Source organism: Penicillium chrysogenum (assembly GCF_028827035.1).
Source record: "Penicillium chrysogenum strain IBT 35668 chromosome Unknown utg000004l_segment0_segment0, whole genome shotgun sequence".
Taxonomy (NCBI): Eukaryota; Fungi; Ascomycota; class Eurotiomycetes; order Eurotiales; family Aspergillaceae; genus Penicillium; species Penicillium chrysogenum.
Genome location: NW_026622752.1, coordinates 1,710,344 through 1,736,449, shown reverse-complemented (window position 1 = coordinate 1,736,449; position 26,106 = coordinate 1,710,344). Strand labels below are relative to the sequence as shown.

Genomic DNA, 26,106 nt, shown 5'->3' with positions numbered 1-26,106 from the left:
ATTCACTCAAACGTTCTTTGTTATTAGTCAAAGTACTGGCCACTCACTGCACTCTGGTGTGCTGATTGGGATCTGTGGAGTCAGACTTAGAACTGTATCGTGTCTCTTTCTTTGACTACCCGGAGAGGTCGATTAGCATCCGTTTCTCAAAGAACTTCATAGTAGACTTACGCAGTGCTGCTAGATAGCAGAATACATCCCAGAAATGAAATGCCTCCAAAGTGACTCATCAGAATCTGCCCTGAGAATAAGCCTTCAATGGTGATCACGGCCCCCTGGTGGAAGCCACTCAAGTAGTACATCATATCACAATTATCACCAGTACATATGTATGGAGTGTCTCTACGACCACACAAAGTAAGTCGGATGCAAGCCAATAGTGAGCGGAAAGTAAATCAGATTTGAGGCCCCAAACTGAGCGCAATCTGAGCGCAATCTGAGAGAAATATGATGGCTATCCGTGCGACATGTCATGCCAGGTTTACAAGGGCTAGCTTTTACCTACATAGACATGTAGACTACGATGGTAAAGGATTGTAGAATGAAGCAATACTAGAAGACGATGACGAAGTCAACTGAAAAAGTCTCACAATTCACCATGGCGGACTCCATGGTATGCTCCCGCGGTGCTAATCATACATGCTTTGAACGCCCGCTGGTAATCATACAAAAAATAAAAAAACTTTAAAAAAAGCAAAAACTAAAACAAGAAAAGAAATTGCCCTCACTGGGGCCTCACATGCCCCGGCGACGGCGGCGCTTGTTGGTCGGTGCGGAGGACGGCGCACGTGAGAGGGCGGGGGAGGAAGGGGACTGCACGGCGGGGCCTTTCTTGGAAGCAGAAGCTCCAGCCCCGGAAGCCTCAGTCTTGGGCGCCGGCTTCAAGGTCAACCGGAGCCGCTGCACCTTAGGTTTGTCACCTTCGGTGGCAGCGGGGGCGACGGCGGCAGCCGGGCCCGAAGACTGGACCTGGGTCGCAGTAGTCGGAGGAGAGGTAGGAGAGGTGAGAGAGGTAGGGGAGGGGACAGTGGGAGCAGGCGCGGTCTGACGACGGCGACGCTGTGACTTGCGTGCGCCGGTCTCCGCAGTAGTAGTGGCGGGGGTGGCTGCAGCGGGCTCACCGGTGGCATCTGCGGCTGCGGTCTGACGGCGCTTTCGGGCACGGGGCTTCTTGGTTGCAGGGGCTAGCACAGGGGTCCGAGCCAGAGCCCTGGCCTTTTCCTCCTCCACGTTCTCAGCCACGAACGGGACAGTTGCCTCAACTGGGAGGTTACGGCCTCCCATGAGTGGAGCGAAGCTGTGAGCTGCATCGGCCTCGGCTTGCTGGGTGGTTCTGGCGCGCACCGGGGGAAAGGAAGACCCTCGTAGCCGTAAGTATGAGACGGATAGTAGGGGTGACATTCCTCGGGAATCAGAGTAACCTCTTCGCCGCTGGAGTTGACGTAGCCAGTCTGAATCCAGCCGTCGCTGCCGACTTTGGTGTCAGATTGCTTTTTATAGCTCAAAATGCTTGAGCGGTCGGTGATGCCGTTGGTGATTTCGTTGGTGGCTCCATTGGTGATTGCGGCGGGAGGAGTAGCAGGCATAGGAGCAGTGGGTGTGGAAGAAGAAGGAGAACAAGCAATAACAGGCGCCGGGACATCTTGGTCCATCATATCAACATCCATATCAACATCAGTCGGCGTGGTGGCCATGGTGGCGGGCATGTCGACCCCATATTTCTCTTCGTCTTGGCGACGGAAGTATTCGCTTCGCTGCTGTTCCAAGAACACGGGGAAATCGAAAGGAATAGTAAAGTCAGGGCTTAGGGCCTGCATAGACAAATCATACAGCTTCTGGCCAGCCACCTTTGCATCAATATCGAAACCGATCAAAACAGCAGTCTTCTGCATGTTCAAGTTACTCATTCTCTTTGACTTTCTGGTTTTCCTCATTGGTTGCTTCGAAACGTTGTTCTTTGCAACCTTTGTTGCCACAGAGGGAGCAGGGGCAGCAGTGGTGGCAGGAGGAGTTTCCACGGTCGGGGTAGACACTGTCGTATTCTTGCGGCGAGATTTTTTCTTAGTCGATTCAAAAGATTCAAGGGCCCTCATGGTGGGCTTGCGAACACGAGATGAGTTCCGCATGTCGGAGGCACTGGTAGGGCTCGAGGGACCTTCAGCTGTTCCTTCGGACTCGAAACTGCCCATGTACTGGTCAAACGTCCAGCTGCCGGTGCCAGTGCTCTCTGGAAAGTCGATGTCTGATACTTCTTTCTTGGGTGTTTCAAGTGCAGCTGTCCTTCTTGTCCGTCGACTGCCCTGGTTGGTGGCCGGGGCTTCTAGGGCTGGAGTGTAAACGGTTGAAAGACGTGACGGACGAGACTGGAACGCTCGCCGACGTGAAGATGGTGTTTCAGGGGAAGTTCCACGTGAACTTGTACTTGAGACAGATGGATTACTTGGGACAGGTGGATTTGGAGTGTAAAAACGAATGTTGATAGGACTGTCTTTGGGAGAGGAGGATGTATGGTTCAACGTTTTGGCAGGCTGGACGTTCTCATTTGTACTTTTTGACGGGGGTGGTACTCGGGGCGAGCGCCGAGAAGGTGTCAATGTAGGCGCTTTACTGATGCGCGCAGGCATCGACTTACGCTGGCCCTTCTTGGGAGGCATCGTGAATTAAAGCTAAATGGCCCGGAATTTGTCAGTATAATCTATTCATGCAAATACAACGGGCGGTAAATAGAGCAACTGAACGGTATAATGAAAGACTAGATAATACCCCCAATAACAGGCAACTAGGTTGTTGGAATAAGAATATATGGGGGTCATAAGGTGAAGAGCAGGGTCGACGTCAGAAGACCGCAGTGCACGGAAGGGGAGGTGTTGGGAATTAGGGCCCGACGTATAGGCGCAGCACTCACGGAATCAGAGGTACAACCATCCGCAGTTATTTTCTAAGGGATTCATAAATAAGCTCGTAAGGACTAGGTGGACGTTTGGAGTTGTATTGTGGCAGACAAGGCGAAATGAAGTGATGGAAGATGTTGAGGTCAAGCAGAAAAGAAATTAGGGCTACGGTTGATCGGCGCTTATCGGCTTCACTTGTCCGCCTTATTCTGCAACTCCCCCATCCTCCATCTCTCCGAGCTCTCTACAACTGTTCTCTGTTTCTGTTTTCTTTTAGTTATTTTTTTCACAATGCATCTGTGGCAGGCCACCGTTCCATTCTGCCTGTTGGCAGCGGCTGCTTTGCCTGGCGCCGCTGCCACAGCTTGGGGCTTTACTGATGCCACCGTGGCCGTTCAACCAAAAGGTGCCGGTGTCAATGGAGGTTTCAAGGAACAGTATGCATTTCCACTCAAAAAGAGGTACTTGGAACTAATTGATGTATTCAAATAGACTTGCTGCTTCCAAGCCCCTCTCCAAGCCCATCTCCCTTTTCGGTGCCGATACCCTACGCGTCACCTTGACAGCTCAGGAAGACAGCTCTCCAAAGCGGCCAGACCAGGCTTTCCTTTTGCTCAAGGATGCCCAGACTGGCTTGGATATTTCCTACCCTTTTAATGTCAAGGATAATGGCAAGTCAAGAGTCGAATTGGTATGCAAGCACTGAAAACGACATTCGCGGCGCCGCTAACGCATCCCCTCCAGAGCCAGAAAGACCTGCCGATTCAATTCCTTTCCCTGTCCGGACCAGTTGATGCGCATATTGTCATTGGCGGATTCGGAAGCTCTGATGCCTATGACAACTCTGTATTCAAGCTGTCGATTGACCGCAACCCCGAAGAGGCCGTGCCGACCGTCGAAACTGAGCGATATGGCAAGAAGCCCGAGATCCACCATATCTTCAAGGATTCTGCGTCCAGCCCGCCGATTGTCATCACCTTGGCATTTGTCGCCATGGTCGGCGCTTCTATTCCCGCTCTTGCTGGCTTGGTAAGTCAATTTCCTTACTGTGCCGACCACGTTACTTATAGATCGTCTCTAGTGGCTCTTCCTCGGCGCCAACATCAACCACCTACCCTCCGCATTCAAGTCCGCCCCTCTCTCACATGCTACCTTCCTCGGGTCGTTGATCGCTTTTGAGGGGATCTTCTTCCTCTACTATACCTCGTGGAACTTGTTCCAGATCCTCCCGGCAATGGCTGTTGTCGGTGCGATCGCATTTGTCAGTGGTAGCCGTGCGCTTGGCGAAGTGCAAGGTCGGCGCCTTGCTGGTCTCCGGTAAAATCCCGGAACATACGTAAATTTATCTGCCGTGGTCCTGGCTGCCCACTCACGGTGCTCCCAAACTGCCGTGTGGTCTTAGGTCCCGGTGGTATTGTATCTTAGCTGCAATGGTACCCAGTATGTGTTTTGCAAAATAACAGCTTCTCCGCTGAAATTCCACGAAAGTCTTCCTGATCTTCAAACGCGATCACCTCTCTACAAATTGTCTATTACTTGTTGGCTTGGAGCTCCCAGATACGCAGCCGCGCCAACCTACGCTCATCGTCGATACCATTTGAGACTACCTGGCATTTTTAGATATATTGGACTAGCATGTGCCGCTCTACTTTGGATACTCCCAAGAAAGCTGTTTGTTGCTATTTACTTCTTGACGTCACAACGTAGGGCAGGTTTTAGCGGCACGAACTATATAGCTTACCGCTTTCTTTACCGCCTACTGATTAGTTATAATTATATGCAATCCTGCCTCAGGGATCAGGCCAGTATATGCAAAGAAGGCTCACTAGTTATATAGTACCTGGAGGATTCTTACAGCCCTTAGTTATTTTGATATGTTACAAAAGGATTACTTAGTATCGCTCGTATAGGTGGGTTTATAGATGAGTCGAGAAATCATGCTTGACTGTTCTGCTGGCAAAAGACCGACCTGGACGTCCAGGCCGTAATGCCAAGGCGACTTCGGGACCTCCGCTCAAAGCTCCGCAAAAAGCTGCGGCACCTTACACCAACACTTCCGATTTCATAACTCATCATTCTCAATGGGCTCCGCTGCTTCAAAGCCCGCTAAGTCAGCGGCTGGCGCAGCCGCACGGCGCCAATATCCTAAGCAGCCGGCTCCTCCACCGAGGGGTCCGCGCAAAGCTCCGAACGAAACCAAAGCAGCGTCTGCACCTACGCCTACTCCCGCACCCAAGCCCAAGGCTGGTCCCTCGCCTTCTCAAACACCTGCACCTCCCTCTCAGGGTCCAACATACCACACCAAGGAGAAAGCATCCGGGGTGAAGTCTGATGGTATGTACTCGCCAGGGATTATTTCAAGTCTTTTCCATGCAACAAATCCAAGACCAGCAAAGAAACACTAACTAATGACTATATAGCCATTGACATGGACGGCCGGGATCCCGACTTCGCCGCCTCCCTCCGGTCAATAGGGCCCGTCAATCCATCGCCTACATTCTCAAACTCAAGCACCTTCAACCGCCCCGGCTCAATGCAAACTGTCTTTCCACAAGCCTCCAACCCGGCACTACTAGTTGTCACTGCTCGACAACGTCTCACAGAGGCTGCGGACAAAGAAGCTGAGCATTTCGGTCATGCGGGTCACCCGGGGAGATCGTTCCTAGATGCCCTGACTATTCAGCAGGTGTTGACGATGCGGGATAAGCAGGGTATGCGTCGTGGAGATATTGAACGGTTCCTCGGGTTGAAGAAGGGAGTCTTGGAGCGGTTAGGGAAGGATGAGATTGTGTCGCGTATTACATGATCTTCGTCCTCCAGGTGAGCTCTTTGTTGTTTAGCGGTTTTCCCCCCAAAATATCATTCGGTGTCTTTGGTGCATTTTGGATTATTCGTTGGTGTCATTCTTCCCGGTCTTATGCACACTTTGTATAGTACCTTGGTTCAATCATCCCTACTCATGATAATATCAGATTCTTTAGGTAGAATCATTAAATTTCTCCTTTGACCTATTTAGCTTAGAAGACGGGTATCTAGGTAAGAGTCATCCCGAGACCCATTAAAAATGCTTGTCAAACAATTGCCAGGAAGATTCTCGGATGTTAGACCACAGCGCTTATAATCGACCATAAGTCCATCGGCTGCCGAAAGTTGCTATCTCAGGCGCCAGTCTAAGCCAGGAAGGAAATGCCAGGGGTACCATCACCGCCGGTCATTGCCTAATTCTATCTCCCTAAGATGCGAGGCTCCTCTGGCGTTGACGGAAAGGTGATCACCTAGGTGAAGTCTCCTGGGTACTGCTGCTAGTTGGTTTTGCGGAAGGAGTCGCCATTAGGTGTTGTTTTCCAGTCAATTTAGCGAGCATCGTCAACATTCTAGACGAAACAAAGCTAACCAGTCACGACCGGTGCCCAACATGGACAAATAGCACGCGGCTATATATTATTCCAACAAAACGTTAGTTTGGACAGCTCTTAACTTCCTCACATAATGAGCTTGTCAGATTTCGAACTCAGCTTTCTCGACTCTTAAGTCCCTCATATTGCACCATGGCTCTCGACGTCTCCGTGTCCATCTCTACATAAATCCGTTTGCAATAGATGAGCCCGAAATACTCGTGGGCCTTGTAGGTATGATCGTCTGAAGCCTATCAAATGCCAACATGACATTCCGGTCTTTGGCAAACATGGCAGAACATCTGTATACTGCTGCTTGAGTCGTGACTGACGACGCTTCTGATACGTCTGGTCGTGTCCGATTGCGGGGTTGACTTGGTGCTCTAAATTGTGCAGTTGACTCTGTCGTGCTCATTATAAAATCAGTTCGTAAACAGAATGTGTTCCAATGTTTGCGACTATAGATCGAAATTATATCTACAACTGACCGAAACGGTAAAGATTTTGAGTTTGGAACCTTAAGTCGAGAGAAGTGGGTCTAGGTGTGTAATTTCGGCGCCGATTACCAATCACACAGCACAAAGACATGATGACAGCCCTGCCCTGGTGGAGGATGAAGCGGGATGCGATCTAAATCACGCCCTATGCTATGACAGATAGATGGGCCCCCCATACTTATAATGCCCTCGCTTCTCTTTTGTACGTACTCTGATAATGATTGAACATATTTCCCTCCTAGCCCTCTCTCCTTGAAAGTCACAGCTACAATGTATCTCCGCGCCGTCCACGCCGAGGGACAACTCCCAGTCCTCCAGCAGTTCATCCGTGACAACCCACTTGGCATCCTGACAACAGCAATCAAATCCCCAATCTATCCATTCATCCAATCAAGCCACATCCCCTTCGTCCTCGACGTACCTTCCTCGACCGAGAGCAATGACACAATCCCGCCCGGCATCCTGCGCGGCCACATGGCCAAGCAGAACCCACAAGCCAAAGCACTTATGGAAGCCCTCGCCGAGCAAAACGCAGCAGGGAATAACAAGCTCGAGCTCACGGATGAAGTCCTTATCCTCTTCAACGGCCCGCACCACCACTATGTGACACCCAAATTCTACACAGAAACCAAACCGGCATCCGGTAAGGTTGTTCCGACATGGAACTACTCTGCTGTGCAGGCGTATGGCAAGATCAGTGTGTACTGCAATTCCAAGGCGGAGGAAACGGGTGCATTCTTGCAGAAACAGATTCAAGATCTGTCGCAGCAGTCTGAGACAGGCATTATGGGGTATACTGGGGGTGATAAGAAGAGCGCGTGGAATGTCTCAGATGCGCCGGTCAATTATGTCGAGCTTTTGAAGAAGAATATTATTGGCATTGAGATTCGGGTTGAGCGGTTGCAGGGGAAGTTTAAGATGAGTCAGGAGATGGGCGAGGGGGATCGGGAGGGGGTTGTGCAGGGGTTTGAGGAGTTGGGGACGGAGGTTGGGAAGGGCATCGCTGATTGTGTTAGGGAGCGTGCTGCCTTGAAGGATCAGCAGAAGTCGGCGTAATTGGATTTATGAGAGAAGATCTGTATATACTCTGGTTGCCGTTGCACATACATCCGACGTGATGACGATTATGAGGGATTGAGAAATGCATGGATGATATAGAACGTTACGGAAATGTGTATTTCACGAAACATGCATAGATGGTATAGAACCTTTCCAGAAATGTTGTCGAAGTTCTTTACCCGCCCTTTGTAGACTAGCACGGTTTTGGCTCCTGTAGGTAGATACGTTTCACTTTTAGCTTTTTAATATCTTTACCTGGGTATCCCACCTGGTCTTAGCGTCTAAACACGTTGTATTTGATTCAGAAGGTGGGCCAGGTGTCACCAATCAATACGATGTAGTACTCGGATTCTGCAAGCCGAATGAGGAGATCACACATGTCAAGAACAACATTTGAGTCGCCATATGAAAGATACAGGTGTGACGTACAGGTCTCCTGCAAGTCTCCAAGCAGTCCCCTGCAAGGTCTACCGCCAAGCATATTTAGGCAAAGGCCTGTGCACTTCTTCAACCACACCCCTGGACTATTCTGGCAAACTGTATATTGGGCGCATGAATATTGTAGATGTATTGCGACAACGTCCACACTTAGATCTCAGAGACACGGGATCTCCGAGATCCAAAGGATCATCCTGTACAATAATAGAAGGGGCGATGTACATCAGTGGAAGTGGGGGGCGAAACGGGAAACCGGCGCAAATCCGAACATTTTCCCCGGATTTTATGCACAATTGCTCAGGTAAACATGGCTTTTTTCATAAGAGAGTAACATCGGAAGCTTATAACCTTCCGAGACCGAAACGACCTCGGGAACTATGTGTGAGATGGTCCATGGTTCGATTCAATTGGACCCAATTTAGGGAATATGTTATTGTACTGTATTGTACTGTATTATTCTCTCGGTTTCACCCAAGGGGCCAATCACTTTGGGATAGCTCGATGCAGGGTCCACTGAGTGGGCTGCACAAACTTGGACAAACATGGGCATAATAACCCTTACTGCCTCGATGTCTCTCATCAGGCCCATTCAGGCCCACTTGGGCAATTCGCGATAGTATTAGCGCATGAGATGATGATATTTTAATAAGGGAAAAGTGGTTCTGGCGACGTAATATAGAAAAAATATAGAAAAACACAGAATAACAGAAGGGAAACCAAGCATGTGGAGTACTTTAGAGCCTCTTAGTCTAGTCGCGTGCACAATTTCCTATCGCCTAATTGGTCTTGTTCTGCTATTTCGTGATATCTAAGAATAACCCTTGGACCCTTTTCTATCTTCCCTTTCCTCCCATCTCTTCTCTCTTGTGTCAAGTTGTTGCCTTGTCTCTAGTTTACCATTTCGACATTCCTGAATTCCAACCTCCAACCTCCGCCTCCCTTGCCAACTGCGCGATTCCACTGCACTAATGAAATGATTCCAACATGTCCATATTCGCCCTCTTACCACCTTTGCCGCCGTTCCTTTTCTCTACACTCGTCGTGAGTGGCCTCGCCTCCAAGGCATTGCATATAGCGCTACATATCCGATCATTACCGTTCCTCTACTTTGTCCTCTATTCACCCACTCTTATTCTACGAGATGTGTTGGTTATCATATTTGTGCGGGTCTTGTTACGGTTCCATGCGCCAGATAGTCGATGGCAATGGCTCTCGACTGGGTTGGGAGGGGCACTGTCGTATGTTTACCCCGAATACCGAATACAGACATGGAGGACAAGGAGAAATTTGCGCAACATAAACTAACGCTATTACTAGCTTGATCACATGGGGTGCTTCCTCCATCCAGTTCGGATTCTTTATGCAGACCGGTGCCGAGGTCGCCTGGGCAGCTGGCGGTAGCTTCCTGAGTGATCCGGCGGCCATGAAAATTCTTCTCAGCGGTATATCGACTGTATCCGCTGCTGCCACCGTCCTCGGACTGATTGCGTGGTTGCTTCATTCACATTTGTACAACATCACTGGTCTTGGGTTGCAGGCAATCCGAGACCTGTGCGTAGGGGGATACAAAGCCCGTTATACATTGATATCCGCCCCCAGCAAATCCTGCATGGCCTCGATAGATCTCAGGACCTTCCGTCGCGTTATTCCCGCAGTTGCCATCTGCGTGTCGCTCATTTTCTTGGAACTAACTAGACCCGCTATACCATACGACCATCTATCCGGCGCTCTGCCGCTGACACTGCTCGATGCATTTCAGAAAAAGACGGCGACGGTGGAGGGATGCCGCGAGCCCGCCCGGCCATTCCCCTTGTCAGTCACGGACGATAATGGGGTCTCCCGTCCTCAGTTCCAACCGGATTCGTCGCTTGTGGAACAATGGTCACGAGCTACATGGCTCCCTGAAAACCCACCCCCAGGATTCAGCCGCTGGGATCTAAGCCCGGGTGATCGCGCAGAGAAGGACAATCATTACTCTTTTGTTTGTCCCGGTGACGAGGGCGCATTCTACAATCCAAAGAATGACCCGCTAATGATCACGAATCTGGGCGGTGAAATTTATGAGCCCCTACAAAAGGCTTTCAAAGAGCACTCCATTGAGGTCAACCATGTAGTGCTATTAACGCTGGAAAGCGGCCGCAAGGAACTTTTCCCCACACAGCAAGGCACCCCCTTGTTCGATGGTCTTCTCGCGTCTCATAAGAAGGAGAACATTGACGAGGCAATCGATCGTCTGGTCAACATGACCCCGGTCGCTCAACAGTTGACCGGCGAGTACGCAACCGATAGCAAGGGGAACAAGCTCGACTTGAGTTACTCTCCGTGGCAGACCCCGCCACAAGAAGGTATGGGTGGACTTAATGTCCGTGGTGCCGTGACGGGTAGCTCCTTGACGTTAAAGAGTGTCTTGGGGAGTCACTGTGGTGTGAACCCTTTGCCGGTGGATCTTCTGGAGGAGTCTATGCTCGAAATTTATCAGCCGTGTCTGCCACAGATTTTCGATCTGTTCAATCAAGGCAAGTCGGAATCCGGGAAACTGCCCCAGAACTCTTCTTCTGAGCGCAAATCCGCGGCTCTGCAGAACCCCTGGAAGTCTGTATTCATGCAGTCAATTACCGATGACTATGACCGCCAGGATGTGCTGAACAAAAATATGGGCTTTAAGCATAAGGTCGTCAAGAGCAATCTGGAATCCCCCCATGCGAAACACAAAGCCCAGGGCGAAGAGATCAACTACTTCGGGTATGCGGAAAATGAGATCCGGCCCTACCTGTTGGACCTCTTCGAGGAGGCTGCAAACAACAAGACCCGCATGTTCCTTTCACATGTCACTAGCACAACCCACCACCCCTGGAGTACGCCAGACGACTTCGAAAGGGAACCATATATGAGCGACCAGGGAAACATCAACCACGATCTGATGAACAACTACCTGAACGCCGCCCGGTTCGTCGATATCTGGCTGGGCGAGATTCTAAACATGCTAGAGCAAACAGGTATTGCCAACGAGACTCTAGTCGTTGTCGTCGGAGACCATGGCCAAGCCTTCGGCGAAGATAATAAGGACATGACTGGCACGTATGAGAATGGCCACATTAGCAACTTCCGCGTGCCTTTGGTTTTCCACCACCCGCACATGCCTCGAGTGGACATCACCGCCAACGCAACTGCCCTCACCATCGTCCCCACCATCCTGGATCTTCTCGTGCAGTCCAACTCCCTGGATGAGCATGACTCCGAGATCGCCTCTTCCCTCCTCCCAGAGTATCAAGGCCAGTCTCTCCTACGTCCTTTCCTTTCTTCTATGGAGGAACCACCTCACCGCCGTGACCACCACCATCACCACCACCGTCCCCCACCAGATGAGCAGCCAGAGCACGAGCAAGACACTCAGCTCGAAGCCCGGTCCCACCCAGAGAACCCAGCCAAGCGTATCGTTTGGAACATGGGATTGATCAACGCTGGTGGCTCGATGCTGTCCGTCATGGCAGCCGATGTTCCCTACCGTCTCATCCTTCCCTTGAAAGATGGCTTCGAGTACACATTCACCCACCTCGGCGAAGACCCCGGTGAAACCCACCTCACCAAGGCATGGACTCTTAAGGCACTTCTCGAAGAGGTTAAGCCTAAATTTGGCAAAGAGTCCGCTGACTGGCTCAAAGATGCTGAGCTAGTTGGCAAGTGGTGGGTGAGTGAACAAAAACGCATTTGGGGTTACCGTGAAGCCTAGTCTTATGCTAGCTCCGCGAACCACCAAAGCGTACCAAACCAAAAATCCAAGATAAGACGGACTTTGGGTGGTTGTTCTGATTACTTTGCATTGCATTGCATCTCCTTTTCTTCGGGCTCTGTGCCCCTTTTGCATCTCATGATATCTCCTACATTTGTCTTGGGACCGGCGTTAACATGGAACTATTTGGATTTCGCCTATTTATGCGTGAATATTTGAGCTTCCTCATTTCCTTGGAGATATTTCCCCCACTGTGGCTGGACGGCCCATTTTCTTTTATACTTCTCACGTGAAACTGCATAGGACAGAATACCTCGTGTTTCTCTTCTTCTTTTCTCCAGGTTTATTTCTTGATGTTACTCACGCCTGGGTTTCGGTGTACCTGTATGGAAACGGAAGAGAACAAAAGATTGTACATAGAACCGAAGGACCCTTCGGTATTTGGGGCGACCACCTTGTTCATGCGCAATACGGTGCATTGGATGGTTGAGCATTAGCCAGATATTTTACCTCATGTATAATCTAATCAATTGGACTTCATTCCAGTTTTCCTGGGACGGTGCTATAGGACTGATCTTAGGAATGAATACAAAGACCAGATCGATCATTGGTGCCGCTGGGTCCGATGTTCTGGTCTGCTTTCTCCACTTGATCACGATCATCGCGATCATCATCGCGGTCTACCTTGAACGGATGCAAATGCCTATCCTTAACATCGGCTTAACATACGGATCGACAGGCCCCGCTTGATCCACTGAGTTAATCTTGGGTACCACATACAATATTCACATGGCATCATATAGAGGCTTGGCGACATCTAACTCAGGGAATGATCCTGGAATGCTAAGTTAAGCTTGTTTTCAATCTACCTAGGTAACGTTTCCCAGGTTTAGATAATGTTAATTTAACTGCGTACCATAAATTGTACCTGTGTAGGCGATTTCCTCTGCTCACTGGGTAGAACCGAGCATACCTATTTATAGAATCGCATAAATAGTATCTTGACCCCAATTCATTATTTGGCAGGGGTTGAATCTGGAATCTGCCCATCCTAGCGAGGTCTGCAAGCCAGTGATACCTCATCCTGACACGTGACCCTAATTATCCCTCGGTTTTATTTTGGCCAACCATACTCTCTCCCCTTGGAATATTCCGCCAAAACCAGCAATTTCTCCTACGGATGGATTCATCACCCAGCTTTAGCCGAGCCAATTCCTTCATTGCGGCTGGTACAGTCTCGATAGTCTACGCCGTTGACCACAATAATGTCATCAAAATCCGTCCCAAATCAGGGGAATTCGAACAACAAGCTTACGAGATTGAAATTTGCTCTTATAAACGACTCGGGCACCATAAACGTATCGCATCTTACGAGGTGACCGAGGAAGGTCTTATACTAGAACGTGGAACTTGTCTTCGCGGTATGCTCCAGAGTGTGTCTGCCATTCCGTGGGCTATGAAGCTTCAGTGGGCGCTAGAAGCTGCGGAAGGTCTCGCGTATATTCATAGCAAGGGGATTATCCATGCAGACGTTGGCTGTCACAATATTATCGTGGATAATGCTAAGCACGTCAAGTTTATTGACTTTGCTGGCTCCGGTATCGACGGTGAAGACCCCTTAGTCTGCTATGAATGGTATAGCTTTAAGCCTGGCCTTGTAATTGGCATATACTCAGATATATTTGCCTTTGGGTCAATGCTGTTCGAGCTTGAAACAGGTTGCGTTCCCTACCATGAGCTAGAAAGATCCCTGGATATGCGAAAGCTAGTGGTGGTTGTTGAGGGATTGTTCTCACAGGATAAGTTTCCACCTGTGGATACTCTGGCCTTCGCGTCCGTCATTTCTGGTTGCTGGAGTGGCAAATATAGCTCACTTGATGAAGTCGGTCGAGATATTGCATTGCTATGAGAATTGTTAGAGAATCCCCCTGGTTGGGATGATTCTTTATGTCATGCAGACTGAGCCTTTGCTTTCAGTTTGCTTGTCCTTTGTTAGTGCAGGTCTTTATAAAAGCCTGCTTTGCTAGTTTCTATAGCAAGACTTTCTTCCTCTTTCATCTCCTGGTAGCATGTAGCATCAAGAAGAATTGGATTGTTCGGGCACAAGGTTGAATGAATTGGGCGGTATCGGGTGCTGACTGAAGCTATTTTATGTTTAAGCTGATTTCGTAAAACATGCTATTGATTAGTAAATACAACTGAACCTTGGAAGATTTTCCATCTCGAACTGTTGAATTTGACGGTGATACCGCCATCTGCGCCAGCATAGCACTTAGGGAAGAAAAGGTCGACTTCAGCAAGTCTGCATCAAACCCACAGATTAGCAAGGGCCATTTCTTCGTCGAAGGGGAGCATGGAGTAATTGGTGGTTTAGATAAATCACCAAATTGTTGAGGGCTACGATACTAGGGATACACTAGTGAATACCAGCATGGGGAAAATGGGGGGGGACAAAGTGGATGACAAACTATGAGAGCCTCAGTCTGCATACGAAGACATAAAAAGACACCCCATAGTTATATGTCAATACACCAGACTGAGCATCGAAAATGGGATCACAAAACTGTCACATGACTATCTTAGGCACCAAGTCGGACTCTGAGCGCCAGAATAAAAGCGGCGGCCAAGATAGGAAGGTCCCACCCAGCAGAGGAAAACACTACATATGTACGTACATACGTAGGAAGGCAGAGAATAACCACCATAGTCCTCAACCTTGGAAGGCTCGCAGTCAAAAAGATAGGGTCCGGCGGCGATTAAGAAACTCCGACAGATGAGATTATTCTTTCTTATCCAACCCCTTTTTCACCGACATAGAGTGCATATCCCACGAGCAGTTGGTGTGGGTTGGGGAACCACCGAGCCACTCGGGGCGAACCCGAAAAGTGCACGACAGGGAGAAAGGAAGAACCGGCCAGACTAGATTTCAACAGAAGAAAAATAAATAAATAAATTGCACAGGCCATTCACCGATCTATTCCTTTTTCTTTCTGCAGCTTCCTACCGGGAATCCGGATTGTGGGGGTTTCGTCGGCAAGACCCCTTCGGGCACAAATAAGCCATAGACGCCGAATTTTGGAAGTAGTACTCCGTATGCAGATTGGACACCGATAGAATCGTGATGACATCCAGGGAATCTTTTGGAATAGAGATATCACGAGATCAGAAAAGTGGAAACCTCGGAATCTCCCCATTGAGTAAGGAGCTTGGGGAATGGAAGATTCTGATGGTCACAAGGTGTGTGTTGTGGCTGATGAATATTAGTGCAGGGTTATAGTCAGATAAGCTATATGGCCTTAGTCCTATTTGAGTATCAGCACGAAGTCTGGACTCTCTTGGATCTCAATGCTTCTCAATGTTTGAGTCCTAATTTTAGTTTTTAGTTCTGTACTTCCCCCGCATCGGGAAGAATCCGGAGTACCCAGATTTAGCTATTCTAAACACATTGTACTTTCCAAGGTTGTTCATCACTCATGACTGTATCCTAATATAATATATGAGATCATATATTTTGGATTTTAGATTTAGAAAAAAAAAAAATCTTCAGACCTTAGAACAGGAATTGACCAATGAATTTCTCTTCGCCCGGGCCGCGACCTTGGAGTCGGGGCGATCGGACAGGAACACATATCACAGGCCAAATGTACGAATTTGATTGGTAGCGATTCAGTCATTGATCTGCAAAGAACCACCTGACCCCAGATAGTACTTTGAGGCTTGAAAGATTTCTAGAAGACCCGGCTCGAGGCTCGGCAGTTTGTGCATGTACGCGTAGTTCTCTCAAGGGGTCGGGTCACCTGAATATATGTGTTTTTCAAATAAAGAAAAATAATGTTGAGTGTCGAAAAATTAGAGTGGCGTTGGCGTTCCCCGGGTTCCCAAACCCCAGACGGGTTTCCCGAATGAGAAATCCGGCCATCCCTTAGGTTCCAAACACACTATCTATCGTCAATGAAACTATCGTGGATTTCATCATGTCTGGTGACCAGTGCTCCTGTTGGATTAGCTATCCCTGAATTCATAGTTATTCACTCAATATTATGGGAAAGTGGGTTGAGACAAATCTAAACAAATATCAAGTTTCTTTATTTGACAGATCAATTGATACAGTATCCTAGCACTATACTACCGTAGATAATTATTGTATGTTGTATGTGTTAACTCTGTTTGTAGGTATGCGTATACCTCGCCACAGCCGTTTAGCCTGCATTCCGGGAGGCCTGGACTCAATTCGCTCTGCAGTACCCTTGGTCCAAGTCTGGATTTCCTTTTCGGGCTGTTCTTTCTGCTCACGAGACACACTCTGGGGCGCTTTGGTCTTGGTTCGGCCTGACTTTTCCGGCCAAATATGTATTTAAGGAGAGTCGATTCTCTGGTCCATGGTTCCGCAACTGAATCATCTTCATTATTCTTTATCTATATACGAGTCATTCCGTCTAAGAATCTTTGACGCCTTTATATATATTCTTTCTGTCCATTACTACTCTCACATAATACCAGTACACATATCGCAATGTCTGTCGCCATCGAAACCACTACTGCTCCCACTGCTCCTATGACCGCCCAGCCCGTCGTGTTGGGCCAGAAGGCCAGGATGCCTGAGTTCAGTCTCGCTGGGAAGGTGGTGTTGGTTTCAGGTGCTGCCCGGGGTCTAGGATTGACCCAGGCAGAGGCACTCCTAGAAGCCGGAGCGAAGGTATACGCACTCGACCGCCTGGAAGAGCCGGTAAGTTCCTGCATCCCATGGATCTGGTTTATACAATCACCAGATCCATCCGCTTCTATATTAGCATTAAACTAACAACCAATCAATCACCAGGCTCCCGAGTTTGAACAGATCCAGCAACGTGCAATTCAGCTTGGCACCGAATTGCACTACCGTCGTATTGACGTGCGTGACACGGAACTTCTGAACAGTGTGATCGAGACCATCGCCAATGAAGAGGGCCGTATGGATGGTCTTGTTGCCGCAGCGGGTATTCAGCAGGAGACCCCAGCGCTCGAGTACTCGGCCAAGGACAGCAACACCATGTTCGAAGTCAACGTCACGGGAGTGTTCATGACCTCCCAGGCTGTGGCTAAGCAAATGATTCGCTTTGGAAACGGAGGTAGTATCGCTATGATCGCCTCTATGAGCGGTACCATTGCCAATCGCGTACGTTCCCACTCCCCCTTTCCGTTTTGCCATTTATCATTCCTACCCCGTCTGGCATTCGTGTTGTCGGCGTAGACCTAGTGCCTCCGTGCCCAGACTGTCCTTATTTCTTATGGAATACTTCTCCACTTTTATGTCACATCCTGCCCTTCTATCTGGCCTTCAGCGATCTAACATATTTTCCCTACAGGGCCTTATTTGCCCCGCATATAACGCTAGCAAAGCTGCTGTCATCCAACTCGCCCGCAACCTCGCTGCCGAATGGGGCACCTACAACATCCGCGTCAACACCATCTCCCCTGGCTACATTGTCACCGCTATGGTTGAGAAGCTGTTTGTCGAGTTCCCCGAACGCCGCGACCAGTGGCCCAAGGAGAACATGCTTGCCCGTCTCTCCCGGCCGGAAGAGTACCGTGGCGCCGCTGTCTTCCTTCTCAGCGATGCTAGCAGCTTCATGACTGGAAGTGACCTGCGCATGGATGGTGGCCACGCCGCATGGTAGATTGATTACGGCTGAGATTCGATTTTGCCTTTTCAATCATTGCGCGTGACTATATTCTTTTGGTCTCTTATTCTCTCATTGCATGGCGTTCTGCATCTTCTTCTTTTTGGTTATTGGGTGGGAATAGCGCAGCGTGGGCTTTGATTTTTGGGAATTTGATTTTGATCATTGCCCTTTGTTGGACAGCGATAATTGGCTTGGCGGATTTTGAATCCTATGACGACGTTAGAATACAGGTCGATCACTTAAACAATAGTCATTGTAATTGTTTCAAGCGTTTCATCTCCATTCTAGAGTTTAGCTGCATGTTAATCTTGACCCACCTTGAGTTAGATCGGGACGCGCCATCTCATTGTACAATGACATATATTAATGTCATGCGTAGCCTTGTCTATGTTTTATCCTTGAGAGCAGTTTCTCAACCGGCACCAAGAACCCGAATCCCAACACACCCCCCTCACCGACAAAATAACCGCGTACAGCCATCCAGTCGGAATGTACCACATACCCAAACCGCCGGAGTTCAACCACCTGACCTCTCAACAAGGCTAATCGACAAACTTAAGGTTTAATCCAAAGCAGATTGAATGTTAGGGATACACGTACTGAAAGAGGATCTCGTTGCTTAATCTAGTATCCCGCAGGTCAGACAGTATCGCGTGATAGGTACGTGGCCGTTGTAATCGTCACCAGGGTAGTGCACAATAAATACAAATGTCATTCTGAGGTCGTTTCAGCCGCCAAAACCCATGGAACCCCACCGGGGACTGACACCGAATCTGGGGAAGATGTGGGGAACTGGGACCAATCAGAGTTGGTCGAGGATATTGACTGTTTGGGAATGGACATGTTCGCTTACTGTTGGGATGCCTTAATTACCTGTTGGGCACCCAAAACAACCCGGATTTATCCTTGCGTACTTGAATCAAGTAGTCACTTGAGCTGGCACGTGTTGGTCTTCTAGGAGCATGGATGGAATATGTTGGTGTCGTGATTGATTTTGTTTAATGACGACAGCGGTGAGTAGTCTAAGAGGTGATTGCTTGGCCAAGTACCACAATAGTCGAAGAAATGGCTGTATGCTGAATATTGTGTAGACCTCAGTCTATTATTGAACGTGTATGAAGACTACGCACTATAGGTCGCAGGGCTAGGACACTCTATGACCTAAGGCAATTGCCATCTTGGCTTGGCATCCCAGTTTTGTTCTTTGGGATTTCTTTGCTGAAATATAAGATACCTCATTGGTTGCTTTGAGATGATGTGCGTAGTGTGCGTAGTCCTGCTGCCACTTCCAGGGTTCTCTGCAAGGAACTTGTCCATGATACTTTGTACTACAGGGAATCAGACCTGATGGAGCCGACTGTGTTTTTCTTGTTTCCAATTACATGACAAGGGCAATAATAAGTTCTGTGCCTTCACAATAATCCTTTTCGAGCCCAGTCTGAAGGAAAATTTTAGAAAGTCTATACTGGTAGACCAGGTACCACCCAAAGGTGTATTCAATCAGACTGTCTCGCATGCAAGGTTGCCACATATAGAGCTTGCGGCGGTTTATATTTGATATTTCCTAGCAAGACCCCCAAACACTATTACCTTGTGACCCCGCGCCTACGACCTCCAAATTCTATCTCTAGTATTACAGACTTGTAGTGACCTCTTCAGTGAAATCTGTTATGTATCGAAAGGCCCACTCTACAACCTTCATCGTGTAACTCTTCTCGGGTCCCAAAGTGCAACAAGTGTGCTTTTAAAGCAGCCACCCGTGGAGATGAAGAACCTATTATAGACATTTGAGGTGAATGATACTATTCTAATCCGAATTCAGTACACAGCATGGTATTTTGGAAGGTCATACCAAAAGACGCAAGCCATATCGAAAGGATGAATGTATAAAGCTTTGTACAAGCCTTGCCTTAAGACGCCTACCGAGGTCTAACTAGTTATACATTCTCTATCAGACTTTTTCTTCATCCTAAGCTTCCTTACACTTCAATCCAGCTAGGTCTCAATTAAGGCTCGATTGTTCCTTCTCAATATGTCCAATAGTATCGGCAGTCTGACAATGGGAGAATATTATGTACAATAGAATGCTGGCGCCATTGATTTCAGCATTGTGTTTCTTTCTGGAACCATCGATGGTATTGTCTGGCGAGGCTGCATAGTAGCACCAGGTTACATAGTATGGCATATGCTGCATCTATGTCTTCAATTGCTGCTTTGATTCATTAATTCACCTGATGTTGAGTTGTAATATCATAAAAAGGGGTTGACTGCTGTTGGAGCCACAGATTTACTATGAGCAATCTAACTGAGGGAATTCACCAGGTGTGCTTGTCCTATACTCGCTAGCATCCCGCCTTTAGTCCTAACCTTTAGTCCCAACGCGTGAATCCTACCGCTTGTTTACTCCTTCTCTCTTTCCATCCTCCTCTTTTTCTTCCTTTTACTCGCGTCCCTATCACTGTTTTTCATCCATACCCTGTGCTGGTCTCCTTCTTATCCAAGATGGCGGCTCAGACGACAGGCCTGGACTCGAACTCTCTCGCTGTCAATGACGTCGGACCTGTCGACACAATTTCGCAAGGTGCGCCTGTTCCCACCGAGAACAACAAAGGTATCATCCCCGAGTCTTACGACCTTGGTGTGGGTGACGAGGACCCGACCACAGATGAACTCCATGGCCCAAACGCCTTGCGTCGCGTCTCAGCTCCGATTCCCTGGGTGGTTTACACCGTCGCATTTGTTGAATTGTGCGAGCGTTTCTCCTACTATGGAACCCAGGTGCTCTGTAAGAGATCCACAGCCCCATACAAAGTCACATGAGAAATGATCCTAACATTGCAACAGACTCTAACTTTGTGAACCATGCACTCCCCCTTCCTGCCCCGAATGGTCCTCCCGGATCAAACCATGCAACTGGTGCTGGTGGTCCTAGCTCCCAGGGTGTCTCGGGTGCTTTGGGCAAGGGTGTCGAAACTGCCAGTGCCATCAACACCTTCAACACCTTCTGGTGCTACTGCCTTCCTCTAGTGAGTGCCTACATCGCCGACGAGTACTGGGGCAGATACAAGACCATCTCCTGGTCTATCGCGGCTGCCATTTTAGGTCACATCATTCTAGTTATCTCTGCCATCCCGCCGGTGATCACAAACACTGACGCTTCCTTCGCTGTGTTCATCCTGGGTGTAATCATCATGGGATTGGGCACTGGTGGCCTTAAGCCGAACATATCTGCCCTTGTCGTCGAGCAGATACCTGTTGTCAATCTCAGAGTCCGTACACTCGAAACAGGTGAGCGTGTCGTCATCGACCCTACTATCACCCAGAGCCGTATCTACCACTACTTCTATCTGTTTATCAACGTGGGTGCATTGACGGGTCAGATTGGCATGGCCTATGCGGAGAAGTATATCGGCTTCTGGTTGGCCTTCTTGCTGCCCACGCTCATGTTCTTGACTACTCCGTTCGTCATGTGGTGGGGTCGCAAGCGCTATCGCCAGTCTGATCCGGCCGGCTCGGTGACTTACAAGGCCGTCAAGACATTCTGGTTTTGTATGCGCGGCCGCTGGCACTACAACCCATACATCCTCTGGAAGCGAACTCACGATGGCACTCTTTGGGACACCACGAAGCCCTCTAACATTGAACCCAGACTCCGGCCCAAGTGGATGACCTTTGACGATGCGTGGGTGGACGAAGTGCGCCGTGGATTTGCCGCTTGTGCAGTTTTCTGCTATTTCCCTGTCTACTGGCTGGCCTACAACCAATTGACAAACAATCTCACCGCACAGGCTGGCACGATGACCTTGAAGGGCGTCCCAAACGACGTTGTGAACAACCTTGACCCCTTGGCGCTGCTCATCTTTGTCCCGCTCTGCGACACGCTCTTATACCCCGGGTTGCGCAGAATGGGCATTCAATTCACGGCCATCAAGAAAATTACCCTTGGCTTCTGGCTGGCGTCGCTCTCCATGATATGGGCTGCTATCATCCAGTACTACATCTACATGACTTCGCCCTGCGGCTACCGAGCTAACAACTGTTACAATGACGATGGCAGCGTCAACCCGTCTCCTCTCATTGTCTGGGCTCAGACTGGTTCCTACGTCCTCGTCGCGATATCGGAGATCTTTGCCGTCATCACCTCAATGGAGTATGCCTACTCCAAGGCGCCCCGTAATATGCGTTCCCTCATCCAAGCTATCAATATGTTCACAAATGCCATCTCCGCTGCCATTGCCGAGGCTTTGATAACGCTTTCCAGGGACCCTCTGCTGATCTGGAACTACGCCGTCTTCGCTATCTTAACCTTTGTCGGTGGAACCTTGTTCATTCTCCAGTTCTGGGGTCTGGATAAGGAGGAGGACGAGTTGAACAACTTGCCCGAGGGTCATGTGGAGGCCAGCCAAACCCAGGCAGAGGTCGAACATGTCGAGAATGGCCCTGGTCGTGGTTGAGACTGGGTGTCTGACACAATGTGTCTTTGCTTTAGCTTGGTGCTACTGGGAGGCTGTCTCCCAAAGTTAAGTCCAACGCTTCTGTCAAATTCCGACTGATTCAGCCGATAACTGATTTTCTTTACCCTGTTTTTAGGGTTGGTTCTATTACGATGGTGTCTTTCCAAGGCTAAGTCCAACACTTTTTATTGAATTTCAATTGATTCAAGTGAACTAATTTTCTTCCATAAGTCATACTGAGCTCTTTCTTTGCGCCCTAATACTAGTGCCTCGATTTGTGACCAACATCCATATAGGCCGAGTCACACGCCACAACGGCTTAGAGTACAACCTCGGAGCCTTGTGCCTAAAAGGTAATGATAATACACACCAATATGGGAGATTGCACTGCATGATCCTAGTCTAATCTAATTACGAGCTCTCGATTTGATGATTTGATGGATTTTTTGCGAGCAGATCCACATCGGACTCAAAGTCATGCCCGTTGTACTTCGTACCTTAGCCACTCCTTTTAAATGTGGAGTTCTGTAAGACGAGAGTCCACTTCCAGCCCTGGAAAGATTCATGAATGCGACTCCAATAATGACTGCTGAAAGGCGGATGCCTAGGCACATAACTCCGTACTTACCCACAGTTATCGTATTCGTATCACATGATAATAATCTCACCATCCCTGTCCAGCCTCATTTGGGCAGCCTTACCGATGTGACCATCTACTGTAATCTCCAATGGCTGACCTGCGCCTCAGAAGAAAGGTGATTTTTCATTCTATACATAGTGCTTTTTAAAGCAAAACGGAGCGCTCGGCATCGTTGACATCACTCCAAACTCCACTCGTCAGCCATGATTCGTGATCCCTATGAACAGATGGAGTACGTACCAAGACAACTGCTTTGGGACATTGGGTAGGGGCCTTGGCTAAGCTTCCGGCGGGCCCGGTGCATAGGGATTTCCCCTCGGTGCATAAGTATCACCCCTTAGGACATGGGAATTCGTTCCTTTCTACGTCTCCTGCGCGATTAACAGTCGGTCACAGTTGTGGTCTAACCGTCATGAAGACTTTTGCGCTGATCTCGATTGCTCTGGGCTTGCCCGGTAAGCGCATTTCCTCGCGTTGTTTTTCCCCCTGGGGATTTCCATTCTTGGCTTAATTGGACCTTTAAAGCGTCAACAAAATAATTTCCCCACACTAATCACCGTGTTCTCGCAGGCGCAATCGCTGTTCCTGGCGCGCTCGATACCGATGATATCACATTCGCAGGTGTGCAACGAGCCCTCCCCAATGCGCCCGACGGGTACGTGCCGACATCCGTCAGCTGCCCGGCGAGCCGACCGACAGTTCGCAGCGCAGCGAAGCTGTCCACGAACGAGACATCATGGCTAGAAGTTCGCCGCGGCAAGACCCTGTCGGCGATGAAGGATTTCTTCGGACATGTGAAAGTCGGCGATTATGACGTCGGCGCCTACCTCGATAAACACTCCGGCAACTCGTCGAGTCTGCCGAATATCGGTATTGCCGTTTCAGGCGGTGGGTGGCGTGCGTTGATGAACGGTGCCGGCGCAGTCAAGGCTTTCGATAGCCGGACGGACAATGCGACGGCGACGGGGCATTTGGGTGGTCTGCTGCAGTCTGCTACCTATATTTCTGGTCTGAGTGGAGGTAGCTGGTTGCTGGGTTCAATCTACATCAATAACTTCACTACGGTCGACAAGCTGCAGACGCACGAGGCTGGTTCTGTCTGGCAATTTGGAAACTCGATCATCGAGGGTCCTGATGCTGGTGGTATTCAGCTTTTGGATTCTGCCGGTTACTACAAGGATCTCGCCGATGCTGTCGACGGGAAGAAGAAGGCTGGCTTTGATACTACTCTCACCGATATCTGGTATGTTACCCCTGTTTATCGGGAAGCATTCGTGTTAGCTAACTCGGGCACAGGGGCCGCGCACTCTCCTATCAAATGTTCAATGCTAGCAATGGTGGACTCAGCTATACCTGGTCTTCCATTGCTGACACCCCCGAATTCCAGGATGGAGACTACCCTATGCCGTTTGTTGTTGCTGATGGCCGTAACCCCGGTGAGCTAGTCATTGGCAGCAACTCGACCGTGTATGAGTTCAACCCGTGGGAGTTCGGCACTTTTGACCCTACTATCTTTGGTTTCGTTCCCCTCGAGTACCTGGGCTCTAAGTTCGAGGGTGGCTCGCTTCCGAGCAACGAGAGCTGCATCCGCGGTTTTGACAGTGCTGGCTTTGTGATCGGAACCTCCTCTTCGCTCTTCAACCAGTTCCTTCTCCAGATCAACACCACTTCGCTTCCCAGCTTCATAAAGGATGTTTTCAACGGCATCTTGTTCGATCTAGACAAATCGCAAAACGACATCGCTTCGTACGATCCCAACCCCTTCTATAAATACAACGAGCACTCGTCGCCGTACGCCGCACAAAAATTGCTGGACGTCGTCGATGGCGGCGAGGATGGACAGAACGTCCCCTTGCACCCCCTCATCCAGCCCGAGCGCCATGTCGATGTCATCTTCGCCGTTGACTCTTCGGCCGACACTGACTATTTCTGGCCAAACGGCACCTCCCTGGTTGCGACCTACGAGCGCAGCCTGAATAGCAGCGGTATCGCCAACGGCACCGCCTTCCCTGCGGTTCCAGACCAGAACACCTTCATTAACCTGGGCCTCAGCACCCGCCCGTCCTTCTTTGGCTGTGATAGTTCCAACCAGACCGGTCCCTCGCCTCTCGTTGTGTACATTCCCAATGCCCCTTACTCCTACCACTCCAACATCTCAACCTTCCAACTAAGCACCGACGACGCTGAGCGTGACAATATAATTCTCAATGGCTACGAGGTTGCCACAATGGCCAACAGCACCCTCGACGACAACTGGACTGCCTGTGTTGGCTGCGCTATCCTCAGCCGCTCGTTCGAGCGCACGGGTACCACTCTCCCGGATATCTGCAGCCAGTGTTTCGACCGGTACTGCTGGAACGGCACTGTGAACTCCACCAGACCGGAATCCTATGATCCAGCGTTTTACCTGGCTGATAATAGTATGGCCTCAGTGAGTTTGCCCACCATGCTTTCAACGGTTGTCGCAGCCGGTCTGGCGATGCTCATCCTGGTATAACTGGACATGATGAATTCTTTTTCTGCCTACTGCCATGTTGCAGCTATTCCCTATTCCCATTCGAAACATGTATTTTCGCTTGTTGATACACTTTTTTCAAAAGCATGGTCGATGTGTCATCGAGCCTTATTTCAATTTTATTTCCATATTCCTAGTATCCTTATTTTTAGATTTCTTCGTGTCCCATGGGATTCAATTCAATGGTAATGCATATATGACCATACAAGAAACATATTTGCACCTCAGTACAGCACTATCCCTCCTCTCTATTATTAGAAATCTACATCCCTGGAACACACATGCCCTGCTCCTGATCAAACCGAACTCGTGCTAAAATGTATGATTAAGGCAAAGTGTTCGTAACTTGACTATGGTTAATTCGGCATTCTTCTACCTACCCGTTGGCACATAGTTACTTACGGCTCTCGAACTAGACTTGCTACTGTAGATGTAATCCATGATATCCTCCAGTTAGATCTGTATAATCGATATCCAACGAGTGGCTGAGGTATAATGTATTTTAGGGAATATGACTCCTGAAAATAACTTGAATAGGATGGGTTGGAATTCATATAACGCTAGTAATGCACCGTACACGTCTAGGAGAAATATATATCGAGCGACTATAGATTATGGGCCGATTTTGAACTTCCTGTTTGGGTTAATACATGATTAAGAACAGGCATCTGTCTTTCTTCTGCTGTCTCGTTTTGATTTTCATCCGTATGCATCAATCTGACAACCTATAACACCCTTGTTGACGTGTGTTTGTGAATGTGCAGATCATGTCACGTGCCCATGTTGCTATGGGAAACGCCCACAACAAGCAACCTCCGATCAGC

At 49.1% G+C, this 26,106-nt stretch overlaps 9 protein-coding genes across 9 annotated transcripts; 8 read left to right on the top strand and 1 right to left on the bottom strand.

The window, feature by feature from the left end:
• Window positions 1-735: 735 nt before the first annotated feature.
• N7489_006584 (putative GPI-anchored cell surface glycoprotein) lies at window positions 736-2,654 on the bottom strand (the record flags this gene model as incomplete). Its single annotated transcript, XM_056712334.1, is given in 2 exon segments — window positions 736-1,333; window positions 1,345-2,654. The coding sequence occupies 2 exon segments, from the start codon at window positions 2,652-2,654 to the stop codon at window positions 736-738; spliced, it is 1,908 nt and encodes a 635-aa protein (XP_056566049.1).
• Window positions 2,655-3,182: 528 nt separating this feature from the next.
• On the top strand, window positions 3,183-4,212 carry N7489_006583 (putative oligosaccharyltransferase subunit ribophorin II; the record flags this gene model as incomplete). Its single annotated transcript, XM_056712333.1, has 4 exons — window positions 3,183-3,328; window positions 3,384-3,582; window positions 3,636-3,920; window positions 3,973-4,212. 4 exons carry the CDS (start codon window positions 3,183-3,185, stop codon window positions 4,210-4,212), a joined length of 870 nt encoding a protein of 289 aa, XP_056566048.1.
• Window positions 4,213-4,972: 760 nt separating this feature from the next.
• On the top strand, window positions 4,973-5,697 carry N7489_006582 (uncharacterized protein; the record flags this gene model as incomplete). Its single annotated transcript, XM_056712332.1, has 2 exons — window positions 4,973-5,225; window positions 5,312-5,697. 2 exons carry the CDS (start codon window positions 4,973-4,975, stop codon window positions 5,695-5,697), a joined length of 639 nt encoding a protein of 212 aa, XP_056566047.1.
• Window positions 5,698-7,053: 1,356 nt separating this feature from the next.
• N7489_006581 (FMN-binding negative transcriptional regulator) lies at window positions 7,054-7,839 on the top strand (the record flags this gene model as incomplete). Its single annotated transcript, XM_056712331.1, has 1 exon — window positions 7,054-7,839. The coding sequence occupies one exon, from the start codon at window positions 7,054-7,056 to the stop codon at window positions 7,837-7,839; it is 786 nt and encodes a 261-aa protein (XP_056566046.1).
• Window positions 7,840-9,264: 1,425 nt separating this feature from the next.
• Window positions 9,265-12,010, top strand: N7489_006580 (uncharacterized protein; the record flags this gene model as incomplete). The annotated part of the gene is made up of 2 exons (XM_056712330.1): window positions 9,265-9,518; window positions 9,598-12,010. 2 exons carry the CDS (start codon window positions 9,265-9,267, stop codon window positions 12,008-12,010), a joined length of 2,667 nt encoding a protein of 888 aa, XP_056566045.1.
• A 1,180-nt stretch (window positions 12,011-13,190) lies between these two features.
• N7489_006579 (uncharacterized protein) lies at window positions 13,191-13,919 on the top strand (the record flags this gene model as incomplete). Its single annotated transcript, XM_056712329.1, has 1 exon — window positions 13,191-13,919. The coding sequence occupies one exon, from the start codon at window positions 13,191-13,193 to the stop codon at window positions 13,917-13,919; it is 729 nt and encodes a 242-aa protein (XP_056566044.1).
• A 2,604-nt stretch (window positions 13,920-16,523) lies between these two features.
• N7489_006578 (putative short chain dehydrogenase) lies at window positions 16,524-17,667 on the top strand (the record flags this gene model as incomplete). The annotated part of the gene is made up of 3 exons (XM_056712328.1): window positions 16,524-16,736; window positions 16,830-17,165; window positions 17,356-17,667. The coding sequence occupies 3 exons, from the start codon at window positions 16,524-16,526 to the stop codon at window positions 17,665-17,667; spliced, it is 861 nt and encodes a 286-aa protein (XP_056566043.1).
• A 2,508-nt stretch (window positions 17,668-20,175) lies between these two features.
• On the top strand, window positions 20,176-22,127 carry N7489_006577 (uncharacterized protein; the record flags this gene model as incomplete). Its single annotated transcript, XM_056712327.1, has 2 exons — window positions 20,176-20,458; window positions 20,518-22,127. The coding sequence occupies 2 exons, from the start codon at window positions 20,176-20,178 to the stop codon at window positions 22,125-22,127; spliced, it is 1,893 nt and encodes a 630-aa protein (XP_056566042.1).
• An 869-nt stretch (window positions 22,128-22,996) lies between these two features.
• N7489_006576 (lysophospholipase family protein) lies at window positions 22,997-25,264 on the top strand (the record flags this gene model as incomplete). The annotated part of the gene is made up of 3 exons (XM_056712326.1): window positions 22,997-23,222; window positions 23,338-24,010; window positions 24,064-25,264. Coding segments are annotated over 3 exons (2,100 nt in total), but the record flags the coding sequence as incomplete, so codon positions are not given.
• Window positions 25,265-26,106: the final 842 nt, after the last annotated feature.